General features: G+C 42.9%; 1 protein-coding gene across 1 annotated transcript in view; it reads left to right on the top strand.

The window, feature by feature from the left end:
- The window catches only part of LOC128690554 (uncharacterized), a 331,846-nt gene that overhangs the window by 123,190 nt on the left and 184,656 nt on the right, over positions 1 to 24,000 (top strand). Inside the window, exons 7-12 of the mRNA XM_070089803.1 lie at positions 53 to 292; positions 578 to 1,207; positions 1,797 to 2,056; positions 2,637 to 2,829; positions 3,418 to 4,049; positions 6,486 to 6,698. Of these exons, the coding sequence (XP_069945904.1) occupies positions 53 to 292; positions 578 to 1,207; positions 1,797 to 2,056; positions 2,637 to 2,829; positions 3,418 to 4,049; positions 6,486 to 6,698 (2,168 nt within the window). The remainder of the gene's footprint in view (positions 1 to 52; positions 293 to 577; positions 1,208 to 1,796; positions 2,057 to 2,636; positions 2,830 to 3,417; positions 4,050 to 6,485; positions 6,699 to 24,000) is intronic.

Genomic DNA, 24,000 nt, shown 5'->3' with positions numbered 1-24,000 from the left:
GTATCAGGTCCCATTGTATCAGGTCCCATTGTATAAGGTTCCATTGTATCAGGTCCCATTGTATCAGGTCCCATTGTGTCAGGTCACATTGTATCAGGTCCCATTGTATCAGGTCCCATTGTATCAGGTCCCATTGTATCAGGTCCCATTGTATCAGGTCCCATTGTATCAGGTCCCATTGTATCAGGTCCCATTGTGTCAGGTCACATTGTATCAGGTCCCATTGTGTCAGCTCTCATTGTATCAGGTCCCACTATGTCAGGTCCCATTGTGTCAGGTCCCATTGTGTCAGGTTCCAATATGTGAGGTCCCATTATGTCAGGTCCCATTGTATCAGGTCCCATTGTGTCAGGTCTCATTGTGTGAAGTCCCATTGTGTCAGATCCCTTTGTGTCTGGTCTCATTGTGTGAGGTCCCATTGTGTGAGGTCCCATTGTGTCAGGTCTCACTGGGTGAGGTCCGATTGTGTCAGGTCTCATTGTGTGAGGTCCCATTGTTTCAGGTCCCATTGTGTCAGGTCCCATTGGGTCAGGTCCCATTGTGTAAGGTCCGATTGTATCAGACCTCATTGTGTCAGGTCCCATTGTGTCAGGTCTCATTGTGTCAGGTCCCATTGTGTCAGGTTCCATTGTGCCAGATCTCATTGTGAGAGGTCCCATTGTGTCAGATCCCATTGTGTCAGGTCCCATTGTGTCAGGTCACATTGTGTCAGGTCCCTTTGTGTCAGGTCTCATTGTGTCGGATCCCATTGTGTCAGGTCTCATTGTGTCAGGTTCCATTGCGTCAGGTCTCATTGCGTCAGGTCCCATTGTGTCAGGTCCCATTGTGTCAGGTCTCATTGTGTCAGGTTCCATTGTGTCAGGTCTCATTGTGTCAGGTTCCATTGTGTCAGGTCCCATTGTGTCAGGTCCCATTGTGTCAGGCCCCATTGTGTCAGGTTTCATTGTGTCAGGTTTCATTGTGTCAGGTCCCACTGTGTCAGACTGCACTGTGTCAGGTTCCAATGTTTCAGGTTCCATTGTGTCAGGTTCCATTGTGTCAGGTTCCACTGTGTCAAGTTCCATTGTGTCAGGTTCCATTGTGTCAGGTTCCATTGTGTCAGGTTCCATTGTGTCAGGCTCCATTGTGTCAGGTTCCATTATGTCAGGATCCACTGTGTCTGGTTCCATTGTGTCAGGTTCCACTGTGTCAAGTTCCACTGTGTCAGGTTCCACTTTCAGGTTACATTATGTCAGGATCCATTGTATCAGGTTCCATTATGTCAGGCTCCATTGTGTCATGCTCCATTATATCAGGATCCACTGTGTCAGGCTCCATTGTGTCAGGTTCCACTGTGTCAGATTCCACTGTGTCAGGTCCCACTTTCAGGTTACATTATGTCAGGTTCCACTGCTTCAGGTTCCATTGTGTCAGATTCCACTGTTTCAGGTTCCATTGTGTCAGGTTCCACAGTGTCAGGTTCCATTGTATCAGGTTCCACAGTGTCAGGTCCCATTGTGTCAGGTTCCACAGTGTCAGGTCCCATTGTGTCATGTTCCAGTGTTAGATTCCATTGTGTCAGATCTCTTGTGTCAGGTCCCATTGTGTCAAGTTCCATTGTGACAAGTTCCATTGTGTCAGGTTTCACAATGTCAGGTCCCATTGTGTCAAGTTCCATTGTGTCAAGTTCCACAGTATCAGGTCCCATTGTGTCAGGTTCCACAGTGTCATGTTCCACAGTGTTAGATTCCATTGAGTCAGATCCAGTGTCAGGTCCCTTGTGTCAGGTCCCATTGTGTCAAGTTCCATTGTTTCAGGTTCAATGTCAGGGTCCATTGTGCTAGGTTCCATTGTGTCAGGCTCCACTGTGTCAGGTTCCACTGAGTCAGGTTCCAAAGTGCCAGGTTCCATTGTGTCAGGCCCAATCGTGTCAGGTCCCATTGCATCATTTTCCACTGTGTTAGGATATATTGTGTCAGGTTCCAGGGTGTCAGGTCCTGTTGTGTCAGGTTCCAGCACCATTGTCAACCTTTACACTACAAATTCCTTAGAGGATTCGCGTCTGGGGTGCCAGAGGGTGCTATAGGGTTTCTAAGGGTGCCACAGGGTGCCTAAGGGTGCCACAATCTCGTTAGCGTCCATGACTCGTCCCGTGAGAATAAATTGTTTCATATATTTCCTCTCAGGTTTTTTTTTTCCAATCCTTGAGTTTGATTTCTTTTCCCTGAAACAGAGTTTCTTTTATATCCTTTTTTTCCCTTATTCTCTTTTCCCTTTCTTTTGCTCCTGATCATCGTGTCTGCTCCTGCTTTCTTCATTCATGCCGCGATAATTCCGGTCGTTCGTTTTAACTTTGCCTGTTCGTTCAATTCGTTCGTTGCAAATGAACATTTGGCGTCAGTCGCTGGGCTACTCTAGGCTCATTTCAGAATTATATTTCACATATAAAAATTTCAGAAAAAAAGGTCTGTTATGATTTAGGTTTAAATTTTTTTAGAGGACAGTTTTAAAAAAAATGGATCGTGGAGGAGGTTGAGAAAAGCCCAGCGTCTGAGCCTCGCGCCCTTCTTTTCCACCTCTTTCGCCTGTTTTGCTGTCCGGCTGCATGCTGCCCGCCGCTCTTCTCGTGTCCGCTGTTCTCACCTCGTCGTCTCCAGGATACCCAACGGGGCCCACGCCAGGGTCCACGCCAGGGGCCCACGCCAGGGTCCACGCCAGGGCCCCACGCCAGGGCCCACGCACGCTCGCACCAGCAGCAGCTACCGCCCCCATTCAAGGAGTCTTGGTGCCAGGGGGAGACAAGTTCTGTTGCAGAGGATTCTAGCATTACACCTCCTATGGTCGTGGGTTGTAGGACTAGCCTGGGAATTCGTAGCCATTATCCATGAGAATGTAGGTTGGGAAGGGCACGAGTGTAAAGTTCGGGAGGGGTAGGAGAGTGTAGGTCAGGAGGGGTAGGAAAGTCTAGGTCGGGAGGGAAATGACTGTGCAGGTCGGGAGGCGTTTTAATACATCGATATTTGTGCCGGCGTTCACATTCTAGTGTTTTATCGCTAATCGTTTAATATCCCAATATGTTTCTTAATGTGTACAAATAGCAAATATAAATGTCAACAATAGAAAAGTTACAGTGTATGGATGTGAAGAGCATCGCTCCCGTAAGTTGTTTCCATTAGAGAGAGAGAGAGAGAGAGAGAGAGGCGAACTACCCGAGGAGGAGCTAATAAGGTGGACGCCGGCCGAATAGATGTGATGGAAACTTATGTTTGGAGGGACGTAGCGTGTGGCTGTGCTTGTCGTGGGCGGCGTGCGTGGTATAGGCGTGGCAGGGCGTGGGTGGTAGTGAATGGTGGTGGTGTGGCCCGCTGTCGCTGGTGAGGGGGGGGGCCCCCGTGACGCTGGTAAAAGTGTTCAGTTTGCGAGTGTTTGTGTTCGCAGGGGATATGGACCAGTACCCGCGCCCTGGGTTAGGCGAACCCGGGGGACCGCGGAGAGAGAAACACTACCATAGAGACTATCGCCTCCCTAAGGATGAGATTCGGGACTATGGGTTAGGGAACCATAGGGACCTGGAGTCCTTTCCCAGGGACCTAGCCGACAAATATAGGGACAGATATAACCAATATCTTAACCGACTTGAAAGAACTTACCATAATCAAGTAAGTGAAGAATATTGTGATAATAGGGCGACTGATAGCAGAAACTACACAGAACGAAGAAAGAAAACTGTGCGTTTTAACTCCGAAGGCTGGGACACTTTGGAGGAGGAGCTGGAGCCGAGTGTGGACCCAAGGTGGACTAGTGCCTCTAGTGTTTATTACGAGGAGGATCTACCCAGGCCGCCCCTCGGGCTGGGTATCCCCCGTGACCTGGCACTAGGGCGTCGCCTGCCCCAGTGGTCGGGTGGGCGGGAACTACCGCTACCTGCTGCCAGGAAGGAACTATGGGAGGCGGAACGTCAGGAATCACAGGACTCCCAGACCAAAGATAGCGGCATAGACTCTGGTACAAGTAGTAACTTTAACTCCAGCGAGGACTCGAGCAAAGGAGAAGTGCCGAGAGTGTACAGAGTACGTATATTTTATCTTCCAAGTAGCTAGTTCATCTCCACAATTGCCCAGAAGCTAGTTGATACTAGTTCTTCTCCACAAGTTAGTTGTCCAGATGCTAGTTAAGGTACAAATATACCAGTAAACATGCCCAGAAGCCAGGTAATATGTCAAGTGCTTGTATTTAAACGTTGGAGCCAATAGGAATGCTGGATAGTCACTACAACTAGCCTATCACAGGGGCAAGCACACGCTGGCCAGATCCTTGACCTTCGATCACATGTATGCTGATGCTGGTGAAGGGCTTTTGAACCAAGGAATTGGATCCGCCTTCCCTTTCCTTGGGCCAAACCTGATTACCTTCCATTTCCCAGGCGCTATTTGGCTCCCATTACTGCTTTAGCGCAGTGAAATTAAATACTCTGAACATGTGGTTGTAGGACATCAATCTGCTTCACGCGTGGTAATGCTAGTGTAAGGATAGTCAGGCGAGCCTGATAAGCCTTACTACGGTGACCTCAAATGGTTAATGAAATTAATAACTTTAAGAGTCTTATTCAGTTGACTCAAAGAATTAACTAGAATTTTGTTCATATGGACATGCCGCACTGGCGTAGATTCCGTTTTATGTTAACGTAGTTGACCCAAACAGAGATATGTTATAAGATTTACCAGAGATATAGCACTCTAACACGTGTGATGCTTGCATGAACAATTTTTAGAGGACCAAAACTTGTTTTCAACCACCAGAGCTGGTGTTGTGGAAGGAACACCAAAATTGTCTTGGTGCGTAGCGCCGTGGGCACAGCTGACTGGCCCAAGTAGATAGAGGCAAGCCAGTGGTGGTTTTTTTGACAAAGTTATCATAGTCTAATCCCGGACAGATCAAAGACAACACCCACCACATTGATTGGAATCATCCTCGCTCAGCCTCAACCTATCCTTAGTGCTCTCTCCCTATTTTTGGCTTCTATTTTTTTTTTATCTTTTTTCTAATTTCCTTATTTTCTTAAAAAAATAAATCATACCAAACTCCCATGTGTCAGTTAAATTTGGCCACAAATAAATATGCCTTAAATTATAGATGTACAAAGATGTTAAAATATCCCCTAGTGGAGTCTAGATTCTGCAGTTCACTATGTAACGTGTACCGTGCACTGGCACTTATTGTCTTTTTAAAAATTTTACCGCAAATAATACGAGCATATAGAGAAGCACGGTTTGCCAATACATTATATATATGTGTGTTTTTGGTATAATTTTGATCAAATGGGGTGTAAAAATAAATAATAAACAATAATTCCCTCCCTTCCATATTTTTTAAAAATAAACTCTGTAGTGTATTAAAGTTCCATACCTTTTTTCTCTTCATTTAGATACATTAAAATATAACTCGACAAAGATCTTAGTGGGGTCGATTTGTTGTTGTTTGTGAATACATTCCAACGACTTATTTATGGGATAAAGAATTCTTATACACGTCGGAGTCTCTTTTCAGGCTCCAGAGTATGTGTGTGTCGTGGCTGTCTTGCTTTTTCTTGTGCTGTTTCTGTCCTTATGTCTCTATTTCCTTGTTCCTTTCCTTGCCTCTCTCCATCATTCCTTCTCTCAACCTCCTGATATTTTTTTCATGAAGTGCCTCCCTTACCCATCCAATCACTGTACTACACTGACTAGAGCAAAGATTCTGGTGTGGCCTTTAGTGCCTCATGATATGCAAGTCCTAGGTGCCTGGGATATTTACTCCTGAACTGCCTCTCCCTGTGACCTGATATCACCCTCCCCCAGCTAGGACCTGACCTTCCCCTTCCTGTGACCTGACCTCGCCTCCTCCCAGTGTGTCTATACCTGATGCTTACACAGTGTTTGGGACAAGAGACAGGTGTAAAGTAGGCTGTCACTGTGAGAACGTTTTTCTCCGTAGTGTTGCATAAAAATTGGCTTGTTAAAGCTGTATATGGAGAGAAACTGTCACAATACAAGCTTGCTTGTCACTTGTGTCTTTACTTCGTCACCGTCGGCAGCACCACCTTTGTATCCAGTGTCTGGGACACTTATTCCTGACCTCAGCACCTTGCTTCCTTATCTTCTTCTCTTTCATCTCGATCCATGACCTTAGTTTCCTTCTTTCTAACCTCACCTCTCACTCACTGTGACCTTATCTCTTCTTTCCTGTGTGTCTATTCCTGATGATGCTTCCACTGTGCCCGGGACACATATTCCTGACCTTAATCCCTGCCCTGCCTTTCTTTCTCGGCTGACTTACTCTCGCATCTTGCATGAACATCATCCCCATTGACTCAATACACATTACACCTCAAACACACGTGTCTCCCCTTTCTGTAAAAGACAATAGTGCCACTCATTCTGCCCCATCCCCACAGCCGCAACAATATCCCCTATCCCTCTCCTCTCCCATACCTGCTATCCCTTTCTCTAACCCCCTGGCACCTGTAGGCACCAGCAGACATGGCACTGTTTGTCCCTGGCGAGGCTGTGACGAAGGCCACCTTGAGACTTGATCACCTGAACACTGTCCAGCCATCCGCCAGCAGCTGGGTGTGTGCACCTGTGCTCTCGGGCACACCTGTACGTGAAACCTTGTGTACCTGGCTAAGCTCACTAGTACCGCCCGAGATGTTAGAGAGAGCGTGTTGCCATCTTCACCAGGTAACACTGACTTATACTTACTGGGTTTAGTTGGAATGCAATCTTATATATGCAAGACTTATTTTAGAAAACTTGACCATTTATCCCAAATTCCTTCAGTTTCATCTAGCCTGTACCATGAGTGTCTAAAGATCTAGTGCCTTAGAGTCTGGCTATAGTTTGTCAAACCCTATTTTTACATTAGTGACTAGTAAGCTGAAGTTAGTGCGAGGTAGCAGGGCCCATCCTACCAGCTACCCAACCTGAACGCGTGACCTGGGCACTCCCAGGTCACCTCTGGCTGCCCCTGGCTCACCCCTTCCCCTCCATCCCTGACCTGGCGAGGTCATCCTGACTTTACCCATAACTCTGTATCGTCCGTGGTCACGCTTGCATGTACGCTCTTCATTTCATATGGGGACGTGTAGTGCTAACTCACTTTCCTTGGCTGGCTATAGGCAGCCCGTCATTACCCTTTGTCATACAACTCGTCCATTGAATTTCGAATAAAATAGTAGACATATTTTGGCTTTCCCCCCCTCCCCCATCCCGAGGTATTAATCCCATTGAAGAGAGGAGGACATTTCCAACAGGCCACTGATAATGACTTTTTTTTTATCTTTAGGGTTATGAGAGGAGGGAAGGAATTCAGAGACTGGCAAGGGGAAGATAAGCAGGAATTGTATTAAATTACTTATTGTCATCACAGCGTCAATATAACTGTTACGCACGTGACTTAACCTCATTTTGTGACACGTGTAAACAGATCATATATGGGTACCAATTTCTTTTAATAGGTGTAGAGCCAAAACAAATAATCACAGATATTCTTTCTCTGTTGTAATGAATCGAAGTCAAATTTATAATAGAGAGGTGTTGTAAATTATAAGGATTACAGAGTTGGTTACGACAGGTGAAAGTTTACGTGAGACTGTCGGTAGCGTCTGAGGATACTCGTCTTCAACAGATACGATAACGTAAGAAACCTGATAACGAAGAAGTAAACACATGTGCAACATCTGGGTATCTTTATTGTAGACGTTTCGCCATCCAGTGGATTTATCAATACAAATTCAAGGTCATAATTGATAAAGCCACTGGATGTCGAAACATCTTCAATAAAAAATTCCCAGGTGTTGAACATGTGTCTAATTCTTTATCTTGTCGATAATGTATACCATACATATACAAAAAAAAACTGATAATATTTACTTTTAGAAAAATAAGATGACGGAAACGAGAAAGCGCAAGCCAGGTCGGGCCTCGGCAACAATAACTTCCCCTCCACCACTGGCAGCTTGTAGGTAGATGTTCACGCTGAAGCCTTTGTAGTCAGCACCTGTGTAGTTTCCTCAGCATGTGAACCTGTGATCGTATGCTGTCCCCTCGGCATGTGCACTTATGTGCGTTTATATACCAAACGCCGGCAATGCTGACCTCACCCACCATCCACTAGCCGTTTTATTCCCAATTTTTTTTCAAAATCTTGTAGTAAAATATAGTCAATACTCGCTTTTGGTGTGCTATATCTGTAGTAAGCAATCTCCAACTATTTTTAAAAGTTATTATCTACTGCTAAGCTCCATTTTTTTTACGTTATGTTCCTTGGCTCTTAATAATAAAATGCGTGTGATTTTTATATTTAAAAAGACCACTGCATCGCTTAGTACCAAGATTACAGTCTGGGAATACAAGCAGTTTTATCTATTAGATTTTATCTATTAGATTTTAGGTTTTTCATACAACAGCAGTTTGTATATTTAGACTATTTAGTAGCTTTGAGTAGGTCTATAGATCTGATGGTTAAAATTAACTCTTTCATAACAGGTATTATTAGGGTAGATATAAGGAGAAATTAAGAAAGTGAAAATATGAGAAGATGCTGATGGTAAGTTAATTTTAATATCATTAATTTAACTGTTAAATACAATAATGTTTATAAAATCCTCTGACCCAAGGTTCACATCTTTAATTCAAACATTTTAGCAAAATTTAACCTCATCCACATAAACCTTTTGTTAACATTATTTACATATGTAAACTCAACGGAGAATCAATAAACAAATTACATAATAATTCTACTACTATAGGCCCTCTGACTTTATGTGTATATATATATATATATATATATATATATATATATATATATATATATATATATATATATATATATATATATATATATATATATATATATATATTCTGCTTCTGCTGTGACTTTCACTTTATTGATAATAATTCTCAGTTTGCTTTATGTTTAAGGTAGAAATTACTTTCAGTATTATTATAGTGTAGATTTTACCTTACTTGTTACTTGTTACTTATTACTTGTTACTTGTTACTTGTTACTTGTTACTTGGAAATACTTAAAACACCACAACATCGCTACAATATTATTGATAAAAATTAAAACTACTTCCATTCTACCACTGTTTACCTTGTTTCCACTAGTACTGTCACTAGTACTGTCACTAGTACTGTCACTAGTACTGTCACTAGTACTGTTACTTGTACTGTTACTTGTACTGTCACTAGTACTGTCACTAGTACTGTTACTTGTACTGTCACTAGTACTGTCACTAGTACTGTCACTAGTACTGTCACTAGTACTGTTACTTGTACTGTTACTTGTACTGTCACTAGTACTGTCACTAGTACTGTCACTAGTACTGTTACTTGTACTGTTACTTGTACTGTCACTAGTACTGTCACTAGTACTGTCACTAGTACTGTTACTTGTACTGTCACTAGTACTGTCACTAGTACTGTCACTAGTACTGTCACTAGTACTGTTACTTGTACTGTTACTTGTACTGTCACTAGTACTGTCACTAGTACTGTCACTAGTACTGTTACTTGTACTGTCACTAGTACTGTCACTAGTACTGTTACTTATACTGTCACTAGTACTGTCACTAGTACTGTCACTTGTACTGTTACTTGTACTGTCACTAGTACTGTCACTAGTACTGTCACTAGTACTGTTACTTGTACTGTTACTTGTACTGTCACTAGTACTGTCACTAGTACTTTCACTAGTACTGTTACTTGTACTGTCACTAGCACTGTCACTAGTACTGTCACTAGTACTGTCACTAGTACTGTTACTATTACTGTCACTAGTACTGTTATTTGTACTGTCACTAGTACTGTTACTTGTACTGTCACTAGTGCTGTCACTAGTACTGTCACTAGTACTGTCACTAGTACTGTCACTAGTACTGTTACTTGTACTGTCACTAGTACTGTCACTAGTACTGTCACTAGTACTGTTACTTGTACTGTCACTAGTACTGTTACTTGTACTGTCACTAGTACTCACTAGTACTGTCACTAGTACTGTCACTAGTACTGTTACTTGTACTGTCACTAGTACTGTTACTTGTACTGTCACTAGTACTGTCACTAGTACTGTCACTAGTACTGTCACTAGTGCTGTCACTAGTACTGTTACTTGTACTGTCACTAGTACTGTCACTAGTACTGTCACTAGTACTGTTACTTGTACTGTCACTAGTACTGTCACTAGTACTGTCACTAGTACTGTCACTAGTACTGTTATTTGTAATGTCACTAGTACTGTTACTTGGACTGTCACTAGTGCTGTCACTAGTACTGTCACTAGTACTGTCACTAGTACTGTCACTAGTACTGTTACTTGTACTGTCACTAGTACTGTCACTAGTACTGTCACTAGTACTGTTACTTGTACTGTCACTAGTACTGTTACTCGTACTGTCACTAGTACTGTCACTAGTACTGTCACTATTACTGTCACTAGCACTGTTACTTGTACTGTCACTAGTACTGTTACTTGTACTGTCACTAGTACTGTCACTAGTACTGTCACTAGTGCTGTCACTAGTACTGTTACTTGTACTGTCACTAGTACTGTTACTTGTACTGTCACTAGTACTGTCACTAGTACTGTCACTAGTACTGTCACTAGTACTGTCACTAGTACTGTCACTAGTACTGTCACTAGTACTGTCACTAGTACTGTCACTAGTACTGTCACTAGTACTGTTACTTATACTGTCACTAGTACTGTCACTAGTACTGTTACTTGTACTGTCACTAGTACTGTCACTAGTACTGTCACTAGTACTGTCACTAGTACTGTTACTTGTACTGTCACTAGTACTGTCACTAGTACTGTCACTAGTACTGTTACTTGTGCTGTCACTAGTACTGTCACTAGTACTGTCACTAGTACTGTCACTAGTACTGTTATTTGTACTGTCACTAGTACTGTCACTAGTACTGTCACTAGTACTGTCACTAGTACTGTCACTAGTACTGTTACTTGTACTGTCACTAGTACTGTCACTAGTACTGGCACTAGTACTGTTACTTGTACTGTCACTAGTACTGTTACTTGTACTGTCACTAGTACTGTCACTAGTACTGTCACTAGTACTGTCACTAGTACTGTTACTTGTACTGTCACTAGTACTGTTACTTGTACTGTCACTAGTACTGTCACTAGTACTGTCACTACTACTGTCACTAGTACTGTCACTAGTACTGTCACTAGTGCTGTCACTAGTACTGTCACTTGTACTGTCACTAGTACTGTTACTTGTACTGTCACTAGTACTGTCACTAGTACTGTCACTAGTACTGTCGCTAGTACTGTCACTAGTACTGTCACTAGTACTGTCACTAATACTGTCACTAGTACTGTCACAAGTACTGTCACTAGTACTGTCACTAGTACTGTCACTAGTATTGTTACTAGTACTGTCACTAGTACTGTCACTAGTACTGTCACTAGTACTGTCAATAGTACTGTTACTAGTACTGTCACTAGTACTGTCACTAGTACTGTCACTAGTACTGTCACTAGTACTGTCACTAGTATTGTTACTAGTACTGTCACTAGTACTGTCACTAGTACTGTCACTAGTACTGTTACTTGTACTGTCACTAGTACTGTCACTAGTACTGTTACTTGTACTGTCACTAGTACTGTCACTAGTACTGTCACTAGTACTGTTACTTGTACTGTCACTAGTACTGTCACTAGTACTGTCACTAGTACTGTCACTAGTACTGTTATTTGTACTGTCACTAGTACTGTTACTTGTACTGTCACTAGTACTGTCACTAGTACTGTCACTAGTACTGTCACTAGTACTGTTACTTGTACTGTCACTAGTACTGTCACTAGTACTGTCACTAGTACTGTTACTTGTACTGTCACTAGTACTGTTACTTGTACTGTCACTAGTACTGTCACTAGTACTGTCACTAATACTGTTACTTGTACTGTCACTAGTACTGTTACTTGTACTGTCACTAGTACTGTCACTAGTACTGTCACTACTACTGTCACTAGTACTGTCACTAGTACTGTCACTAGTGCTGTCACTAGTACTGTCACTTGTACTGTCACTAGTACTGTTACTTGTACTGTCACTAGTACTGTCACTAGTACTGTCACTAGTACTGTCACTAGTACTGTCACTAGTACTGTCACTAGTACTGTCACTAGTACTGTTACTAGTACTGTCACTAGTACTGTCACTAGTACTGTCACTAGTACTGTCACTAATACTGTCACTAGTACTGTCACTAGTACTGTTACTAGTACTGTCACTAGTACTGTCATAGTACTGTCACTACTACTGTCACTAGTACTGTCACTAGTACTGTCACTAGTACTGTTACTAGTACTGTCACTAGTACTGTCACTAGTACTGTCACTAGTACTGTTACTAGTACTGTCACTAGTACTGTCTCTAATACTGTCACTAGTACTGTCACTAGTACTGTTACTAGTACTGTCACTAGTACTGTCACTAGTACTGTCACTAGTACTGTCACTAGTACTGTTACTAGTACTGTCACTAGTACTGTCACTAGTACTGTCACTAGTACTGTCACTAGTACTGTCACTAGTACTGTCACTAGTACTGTCACTGGTACTTCCACTAGTACTGTCACTAGTGCTGTCACTGGTACTGTCACTAGTACTGTCACTAGTACTGTCACTAGTACTGTCACTAGTACTGTCTCTAGTACTGTCACTAGTACTGCCACTAGTACTGTCACTAGTACTGTCACTAGTACTGTCACTAGTACTGTCACTAGTACTGTTACTAGTACTGTCACTAGTACTGTCACTAGTACTGTCACTAGTACTGTCACTAGTACTGTTACTAGTACTGTCACTAGTACTGTCACTAGTACTGTTACTAGTACTGTCACTAGTACTGTCACTAGTACTGTCACTAGTACTGTCACTAGTACTTCCACTAGTACTGTCACTAGTACTGTCACTAGACCTTCCACTAGTACTGTCACTAGTACTGTCACTAGTACTGTCACTGGTACTTCCACTAGTACTGTCACTAGTACTGTCACTAGTACTGTCACTAGTACTTCCACTAGTACTTCCACTAGTACTGTCACTAGTACTGTCACTAGTACTGTCACTAGTACTTCCACTAGTACTGTCACTAGTACTGTCACTAGTACTGTCACTAGTACTGTCAGTGGTACTTCCACTAGTACTGTCACTAGTACTGTCACTAGTACTGTCACTAGTACTTCCACTAGTACTGTCACTAGTACTGTCACTAGTACTGTCACTAGTACTTCCACTAGTACTGTCACTAGTACTGTCACTAGTACTGTCAGTGGTACTTCCACTAGTACTGTCACTAGTACTGTCACTAGTACTGTCACTAGTATTTCCAATAGTACTGTCACTAGTACTGTCACTACTACTGTCACTAGTACTGTCACTAGTACTTCCACTAGTACTTTCACTAGTACTGTCATTGGTACTGTCACTAGTACTGTCACTAGTACTTCCACTAGTACTGTCACTAGTAGTCACTAGTACTGTCACTAGTACTGTCACTAGTACTTCCACTAGTACTGTCACTAGTACTGTCACTAGTACTGTCACTATTACTGTCACTAGTACTTCCACTACTGCTGTCACTGGTACTTCCACTACTGCTGTGACTGGTACTTCCACTACTGCTGTCACTGGTACTTCCACTACTGCTGTCACTGGTACTTCCACTACTGCTGTCACTAGTACTTCCACTACTGCTGTCACTAGTACTTCCACTACTGCTGTAACTGGTACTTCCACTACTGCTATCACTGGTACTCCCACTACTGCTGTCACTGGTACTTCCACTACTGCTGTCACTGGTACTTCCACTACTGCTGTCACTGGTACTTCCACTACTGCTGTCACTAGTACTTCCACTACTGCTGTCACTAGTACTTCCACTACTGCTGTCACTAGTACTTCCACTATTGCTGTCACTGGTACTTCCACTACTGCTGTCACTGGTACTTCCACTACTGCTGTCACTTGTACTTCCACTACTGCTGTCACTGGTACTTCCACTACTGCTGTCACTAGTACTTCCACTACTGCTGTCACTGGTACTTCCACTATTGCTGTCACTGGTACTTCCACTACTGCTGTCACTGGTACTTCCACTACTGCTGTCACTGGTACTTCCACTACTGCTGTCACTAGTACTTACACTACTGCTGTCTGTCACTAGTACTTCCACTACTGTCACTGTCACTAGTACTGTCCACTACTGCTGTCACTAGTACTTCCACTACTGCTGTCACTAGTACTTCCACTACTGCTGTCACTAGTACTTCCACTACTGCTGTCACTAGTACTTCCACTACTGCTGTCACTAGTACTTCCACTACTGCTGTCACTAGTACTTCCACTACTGCTGTCACTAGTACTTCCACTACTGCTGTCACTAGTACTTCCACTACTGCTGTCACTAGTACTTCCACTACTGCTGTCACTGGTACTTCCACTAGTGCTGCCACTGGTACTTCCACTACTGCTGTCACTAGTACTTCCACTACTGCTGTCACTAGTACTTCCACTACTGCTGTCACTGGTACTTCCACTACTGCTGTCACTAGTACTTCCACTACTGCTGTCACTGGTACTTCCACTACTGTTGTCACTGGTACTTCCACTACTGCTGTCACTGGTACTTCCACTACTGCTGTCACTAGTACTTCCACTACTGCTGTCACTAGTACTTCCACTACTGCTGTCACTAGTACTTCCACTACTGCTGTCACTGGTACTTCCACTACTGCTGTCACTAGTACTTCCACTACTGCTGTCACTAGTACTTCCACTACTGCTGTCACTAGTACTTCCACTACTGCTGTCACTAGTACTTCCACTACTGCTGTCACTAGTACTTCCACTACTGCTGTCACTGGTACTTCCACTACTGCTGTCACTAGTACTTCCACTACTGCTGTCACTGGTACTTCCACTACTGTTGTCACTGGTACTTCCACTACTGCTGTCACTAGTACTTCCACTACTGCTGTCACTAGTACTTCCACTACTGCTGTCACTGGTATTTCCACTACTGCTGTCACTAGTACTTCCACTACTGCTGTCACTAGTACTTCCACTACTGCTGTCACTAGTACTTCCACTACTGCTGTCACTGGTACTTCCACTACTGCTGTCACTACTACTTCCACTACTGTCACTGTCACTACTGCTGTACTGATACTTCCACTACTTCTGTCACTAGTACTTCCACTACTGCTGTCACTAGTACTTCCACTACTGCTGTCACTAGTACTTCCACTACTGCTGTCACTGGTACTTCCACTACTACTGTCACTAGTACTTCCAGTACTGCTGTCACTGGTACTTCCACTACTGCTGTCACTGGTACTTCCACTACTGCTGTCACTAGTACTTCCACTACTGCTGTCACTAGTACTTACACTACTGCTGTCACTGGTACTTCCACTACTGCTGTCACTAGTACTTCCACTACTGCTGTACTAGTACTTCAACTACTGCTGTCACTGTCACTAGTCACTTCCACTACTGCTGTCACTGTCACTAGTACTTCCACTACTGCTGTCACTAGTACTTCCACTACTGCTGTCACTGGTACTTCCACTACTGCTGTCACTGGTACTTCCACTACTGCTGTCACTAGTACTTACACTACTGCTGTCACTGGTACTTCCACTACTGCTGTCACTAGTACTTCCACTACTGCTGTCACTGGTACTTCCACTACTGCTGTCACTGGTACTTCCGCTACTGCTGTCACTAGTACTTCCACTACTGCTGTCACTAGTACTTCCACTACTGCTGTCACTGGTACTTCCACTACTGCTGTCACTGATACTTCCACTACTGCTGTCACTAGTACTTCCACTACTGCTGTCACTGGTACTTCCACTACTGCTGTCACTTGTACTTCCACTACTGCTGTCACTAGTATTTCCACTACTGCTGTCACTAGTACTTCCACTACTGCTGTCACTAGTACTTCCACTAGTACTGCTGTCACCAGTACTTCCACTACTGCTGTCACTAGTACTTCCACTACTGCTGTCACTAGTACTTCCACTAGTACTGCTGTCACCAGTACTTCCACTACTGCTGTCACTAGTACTTCCACTACTGCTGTCACTAGTACTTCCACTACTGCTGTCACTAGTACTTCCACTACTGCTGTCACTAGTACTTCCTCTACTGCTGTCACCAGTACTTCCACTACTGCTGTCACTAGTACTTCCACTACTGCTGTCACTAGTACTTCCACTAGTACTGCTGTCACCAGTACTTCCACTACTGCTGTCACTAGTACTTTCACTACTGCTGTTACTAGTACTTCCTCTAGTACTGCTGTCACCAGTACTTCCATTACTGCTGTCACTAGTACTTCCACTACTGCTGTCACTAGTACTTCCACTAGTACTGCTGTCACCAGTACTTCCACTACTGCTGTCACTAGTACTTCCACTACTGCTGTCACTAGTACTTCCACTAGTACTGCTGTCACCAGTACTTCCACTACTGCTGTCACTAGTACTTCCACTACTGCTGTCACTAGTACTTCCACTAGTACTGCTGTCACCAGTACTTCCACTACTGCTGTCACTAGTACTTCCACTACTGCTGTCACTAGTACTTCCACTAGTACTGCTGTCACCAGTACTTCCACTACTGCTGTCACTACTGCTGTCACTACAACTTCCACTACTGCTGTCACTACAACTTCCACTACTGCTGTCACTACTGCTGTCACTACAACTTCCACTACTGCTGTCACTACAACTTCCACTACTGCTGTCACTACTGCTGTCACTAGTGCTGTCACTACAACTTCCACTACTGCTGTCACTACAACTTCCGCTACTGCTGTCACTACTGCTGTCACTACTGCTGTCACTACTACTTCCACTGCTGTCACTACTGCTGTCGCTACTGCTGTCACTACTGCTGTCACTACTGCTGTCACTACTACTTCCACTACTGGTGTCACTACTGCTGTCACTAATGCTGTCACTACTACTTCCACTACTGCTGTCACTACTGCTGTCACTACTGCTGTCACTGCTGCTGTCACTACTACTTCCACTACTGCTGTCACTGCTGCTGTCACTACTACTTCCACTACTGCTGTCACTTCTGCTGTCACTACAACTTCCACTACTGCTGTCACTACTGCTGTCACTACAACTTCCACTACTGCTGTCACTACTGCTGTCACTACAACTTCCACTACTGCTGTCACTACTGCTGTCACTACTACTTCCACTACTGCTGTCACTACTGCTGTCACTACTGCTGTCACTACTACTTCCACTACTGCTGTCACTACTGCTGTCACTACAACTTCCACCACTGCTATCATTACTGCTGTCACTACTGCTGGGACTACTGCTGTCACTACAACTTCCACTACTGCTGTCACTACTGCTGCCACTACTGCTGTCACTACTGCTGTCACTGCTGCTGTCACTACTACTTCCACTACTGCTGTCACTACTGCTGTCACTACTACTTCCACTACTGCTGTCACTTCTGCTGTCACTACAACTTCCACTACTGCTGTCACTACTGCTGTCACTACAACTTCCACTACTGCTGTCACTACTGCTGTCACTACAACTTCCACTACTGCTGTCACTACTGCTGTCACTACTACTTCCACTACTGCTGTCACTACTGCTGTCACTACTGCTGTCACTACTACTTCCACTACTGCTGTCACTACTGCTGTCACTACAACTTCCACTACTGCTGTCACTACTGCTGCCACTACTGCTGTCACTACTGCTGTAACTACTACTTCTACTACTGCTATCACTACTTCTGTCACTACTGCTGTCATTATTACTTCCACTACTGCTGTCACTACTGCTGTCACTACTACTTCCATTACTGCTGTCACTACTGCTGTCACTACAACTTCCACTGTCACTACAATTTCCACTACTGCTGTCACTACAACTTCCACTACTGCTGTCACTACTGCTGTCACTACTGCTGTCACTACTACTTCCACTACTGCTGTCACTACTGCTTTCACTACTGCTGTCACTACAACTTCCACTACTGCTATCACTACTGCTGTCACTTCTGTTGACAGTACTGCTGTCGCTACAACTTCCACTTCTGCTATGACTACTGCTGTCACTACAACTTCCACTACTGCTGTCACTATATCTTCCACTACTGCTGTCACTACTGCTGTCACTACAACTTCCACTACTGCTGTCACTACATCTTCCACTACTGCTGTCACTACAACTTCCTCTACTGCTGTCACTACTGCTGTCACTACAACTTCCTCTACTGGATATATAAACACATATGCAGTATAATGTGATCCTTTATTGACAACGTTTCACCCACACAGTGGGCTTTTTCAAGTCACACACAGATCTACCTGGGGTGGAAGGTACGGGAGTATTTATAGTCGTGTTCAGAATGTTGAGGTCAGTTGGAGAATGCTGCATCTGATGATCTACCGGGTGGAGTTATAGAGGTTTGGGTAGCTTGGCAGGGGTATTGGACAAGTTGTGAGTAGACCTTCTGCAGTGGTCTATGTTCTTATGTGGGATAGCGATGAAGAAGTTTCTTGGCGAGTGGTTCAGCTATGTTACAGAAGCCATTGTTCTGGTTGAAATTGTTGGTTATAGAGATAAGCGATGATTCCAGGATTCTTCGGTATTGAGTGTTGTCTTCTGTGGCGATAAGTCTTGAGTTTCTGTAGTTAATTAAATGGTTGTGTGAATTGCGATGTTGTACACAGGCATTCCTTGTATCGTCAGTCCTGCTTGCGTATTGGTGTTCTGAAATACGTGTTTGGAGGTCTCTTGATGTTTCGCCCACACACGTATTTCAGAACACCAATATGCAAGCAGGACTGACGATACAAGGAATGCCTGTGTACAACATCGCAATTCACACAACCATTTAATTAAGTACAGAAACTCAAGACTTATCGCCACAGAAGACAACACTCAATACCGAAGAATCCTGGAATCATCGCTTATCTTTATAACCAACAATTTCAACCAGAACAACGGCTTCTATAACATAGCTGAACCACTCGCCAAGAAACTTCTTCATCGCTATCCCACATAAGAACATAGACCACTGCAGAAGGTCTACTCACAACTTGTCCAATACCCCTGCCAAGCTACCCAAAACTCTATAACTCCACCCGGTAGATCATCAGATGCAGCATTCTCCACCTGACCTCAACATTGTGAACATGACTATAAATACTCCCGTACCTTCCACCCCAGGTAGATCTGTGCGTGACTTGAAAAAGCCCACTGTGTGGGTGAAACGTTGTCAATAAAGGATCACGTTATACTGCATATGTGTTTATATTTCCACTATGTCGGTATTTGATACCATTTATTTCCAACTTCCACTACTGCTGTCACTACTGCTGTCACTACTACTTCCACTACTGCTGTCACTATTGCTGTCACTACTGCTGTCACTACTACTTCTAGTACTGCTGTCACTACTGCTGTCACTACTACTTCCACTACTGCTGCCACTACTGCTGTCACTACTACTTCCACTACTGCTGTCACTACTACTTCCACTACTGCTGTCACTACTGCTGTCACTACTACTTCCACTACTGCTGTCACTACTGCTGTCACTACTACTTCCACTACTGCTGTCAGTATTGCTGTCACTACTGCTGTCACTACTACTTCCACTACTGCTGTCACTATTGCTGTCGCTACTGCTGTCACTACTACTTCTACTACTGCTGTCACTACTGCTGTCACTACTGCTGTCACTACTGCTGTCACTACTGCTGTCACTACTGCTGTCACTAGTACAATAACTTCCACTGGTACTCCTCTTTTTTTCTTTCCTTGGTTCCAACTTTTGCTGTTACTAGCGCTACTATTATCATCCTCACCAACACTATTACTCTAGCAACTACTAACACCTCTGCTATCACCAACCACACCACTGCTACCACAACCACCATCACCCCGACCACCACCACCCCTACCACCACCACCACCCCGACCACAACCACCACCACCCCGACCACCACCACCACGACCTCCACCTCTCCGACTACCACCACCACCATCACTCCGACCACCACCATCACCACCACCACCACCACCACACCGACCACATCCACCACCACTCCGACGACCACCACCACCATCCCAGGCATCATCATCACTACCACCACCTATACCATCATTGCTACCATCATACCACTGTTTTTATCATTACAACTACCACTGTCATATATATATATATATATATATATATATATATATATATATATATATATATATATATATATATATATATATATATATATATATGTATATAATTGTGTTTGAAAAATTAAATGCTCATGTAACCCTCCTTCTCTCACTTCTCTTGATCCGAGGGATTCGAGCCTACCTCCTTTCACTGGAGCGACGCTGATAACCATTCATTCTCTCCCTACAGACGCTGTGAATCCCCTACGGATTTAGCTTTTTCCCATTGTTTATAATGATAATCTCTGCAGTCAACGGGCAGAGACTTATTATTATTATTGTTATTATTATTAAAGGGGAAGGCTGTAAACCCGCATGGGTTACAGAGCGCCTGACTCGCTGGAAAATCGATACAGCCAGGAGATGAAACGGCAGCATCCAGAAATAGCTCTCTCTCTCCCTCCCTCTCTCTCTCTCCCTCTTAGACACACACACACACACACACACACACACACACACACACACACACACACACACACACACACACACACACACACACACACACACACACACACACACCGCCAAATGCAAAGTCATGAAGGTTGGGGAAGGGCAAAGAAGACCACAGACAGAGTATAGGTTAGGTGGCCAAAGACTGCAAACCTCACTCAAGGAGAAAGATCTTGGGGATAGCATAACACCGAGCATGTCTCCGGATGCACACATCAACCAGATAACTGCTGCAGCATATGGGCGCCTGGCAAACCTGAGAATAGCGTTCCGATACCTTAGTAAGGAATCGTTCAAGGCACTGTACACAGTGTACGCCAGGCCCATACTGGAGTATGCAGCACCAGTTTGGAGCCCACACCTGGTCAAGCACGTCAAGAAATTAGAAAGTGCAAAGGTTTGCAACAAGGTTAGTTCTTGAGCTCAAGGGAATGTCCTACGAAGAAAGGTTGAGAGAAATCGTCCTGACGACACTGGAGAACAGGAGAGTCAGGGGAGACATGATAGCTACATACAAAATACTGGGTGGAATAGATAAGGTGGACAGAGACAGGATGTTCCAGAGAAGGGACATAGAAACAAGGGGTCACAATCGGAAGCTGAAGACTCAGACGAGTCACAGGGATTTTAGAAAGTATTTCTTCAGTCAGAGAGTTGTCAGAAAGTGAAATAGTCTAACAAGTGATGTAGTGGAGGCAGGAACCATACATAGCTTTAAGACGAGCTATGACAAAGCTCAGGGAGCAGAGAGAGAGAGGATCTAATAGCGATCAGTGAAGAGGCGGGGCCAGGAGCTGAGTCTCGGCCCCTGCAACCACAATTAGGTGAGTACACACACATACACCCATGTATATATATATATATATATATATATATATATATATATATATATATATATATATATATATATATATATATATATATATGTATAAGAGAGAGAGAGAGAGAGAGAGAGAGAGAGAGTAGAGTGTGTGCATATGTAAGCCTATACTTGAGGGTCTTGTCCTAAATGTGCACACACTATTGTAACGTACTAGATTAAGAGATATGCTAGGGATGTATAAAAAAGACCCAGTAAAAGAATAGGGATACCTTGGGTACAATAAGAGAACACTGTATTATCATCCGTGGCCCAAGGTTGCTCATTCTGTTACTAGCAGTTATCAGAAGCATTACTGGAACACTTGTAGAAGTTTTCAAGAGTATTATTGCGTCTGGAAAGGGCCAGACGAAGTGGGGTGTGTTAGCTGTGTTGATTGCCTGGTTGAACAGGATATCATCAGAAAAGCCTGACCCGAAGTTGGTATCACAAGTACTTTTAAAGGCCTGCGGTACCTGACTGTGCAAGATGCCAATTTTTAGTGTATTCAGTAGATCAATGAGAATAATGAGGAATGAAACATAACCAGTAATTAATTTTGGTTTACCATATATTCTCGCAACCAGACGTATATACACGTATTTACAATACGTACCAAATATAAATAATGGAGAGAGAGAGAGAGAGAGGGTAGGCATGAGAACTCACTGGTACAGCAGTAAACAGAGTGGGAACAGATTCTGGTAGGATGTTAACCATCTCGAGGCAAAGGAGGATCTGGAAGCCCAAGCTGCCCCTGCAAGGTAGCTTCACTTGGGCCCTACCTCCCTCACCCTGAACAAGCAGACAACCTCCAGCACAACTGGTAGTTACTCGGTACATATATTGTGCACTGGTTTGGAGTAAGCAGTGATCTACCGTGCTTTAAAGATAATGCACAGGAATGTGGTTCTGCTCGATGAACCATGAATACAATAGTTGAACTCTGCACTCACAGCTGTATTACCGCAACGTAACGTAACTTGCAATAACGTAATGTAGCCTTCCTTACTGTAACCTAACAGAACGTAGCTTAATCTAACCTAACTTAGCCTAACCTAACCAAACATAACCTAATTTAACTCATCCTAAAATAATCGTACCTAACTAATTCTAAGTTAACCTAACCTAACTTTAAGTAAACTGTTCTAACCAAACTGAACCACGTCAAGCTTCACCTAACCTAACAAGACATGAAGAAAATAATTGTAAGCGAAACGTTAAGAAATCAACGTGGGTAACGAGCCCAGACCCGTGAGAATAATTTGTGTTTCGCCCAGGAGGGTCGTGGGTCGTATTTTATACCATTTTCAACAAAAGGGTCGTGGAGTTAATGATGACTCGCTTAGCGACTACTAATTATGTTTACGAATGGTACATCACCTTAGTTATATTTTCAACCCTGAAGAAAGGTAATTACTTTTATGTTTCTCTGTTATTCTAACGTTTTTATTTTCTGTACTCAAGTGCTAATCTCTTTCACACACACACGTACATACATACATACATACATACATACATATCTATTTATCTATCGATCTGTATATATATATATATATATATATATATATATATATATATATATATATATATATATATATATATATATATATATATATATATATATACACATACATTAATTTCCAGGTTTAAATTATGAGCTCATAGCTCGAGGTTTAGTTTATAATTGGTGGTTTATTTCTAGATTAATGGTTTATTTCTTAAGCTTTTATAGAAATGAGCAATTTATCAAAAGCTTTTCTTCTACCTAGGTTTATCGCTCTATTTTTAGATTTTAAATTAGTGGTTTATCTCTTAAGATTTTCTCGTTAATTTAGTGGTTTATGCCTGAAGGATGATTCATGTTAAATTTAGTGGTTTATTTCTGTTTATATTTCCTTTAATTTAGTGATTTATGTCTTAAGTGTTTTGTTAAATTTGTTGGTTTATTTACTAAGATGTTTTACTAAATTTAGTGTTTTTTCTCATTTTTTTAGAGTTTTTTTAAGGTTTAATATTTTAATGGTTTATCTCACGTGGATTTTATTTTATTGGTTTATTTTTGAATGACTTTATTTTGACGGTTTAATCTTTCATTATATTTTAATAGTTTCTATATTATTTTAATGGTTTATTTCTGAAGTTTTTTTTTATTACAGTGGTTTATATTTTTAAACTATTTTTGGTTTACATAAACTTGATATTTTCTCTTCTTCCTCTTCTTGCTCTTCCTCTTTCTTCTATTTCTCTTGTTCCTGTAGTTCTTCTTTCTCTTTTCTCTTTTCCTTCTTTTTTCTCTTCCGGCTATTGCTCTTTCTTCTCTTCCTCTTACTCTTCCTCTTCTTCCTCTTACTCTTCTTCCACTTCCTCCTCTTCTTCCTCTTACTCTTCTTCCACTTCCTCCTCTTC

Source organism: Cherax quadricarinatus, chromosome 29 (assembly GCF_038502225.1).
Source record: "Cherax quadricarinatus isolate ZL_2023a chromosome 29, ASM3850222v1, whole genome shotgun sequence".
In the NCBI taxonomy this organism is placed as follows: domain Eukaryota; kingdom Metazoa; phylum Arthropoda; class Malacostraca; order Decapoda; family Parastacidae; genus Cherax; species Cherax quadricarinatus.
Note: the sequence above shows the minus strand (reverse complement) of the source record. Positions and strands in the feature narration are given on the sequence as shown.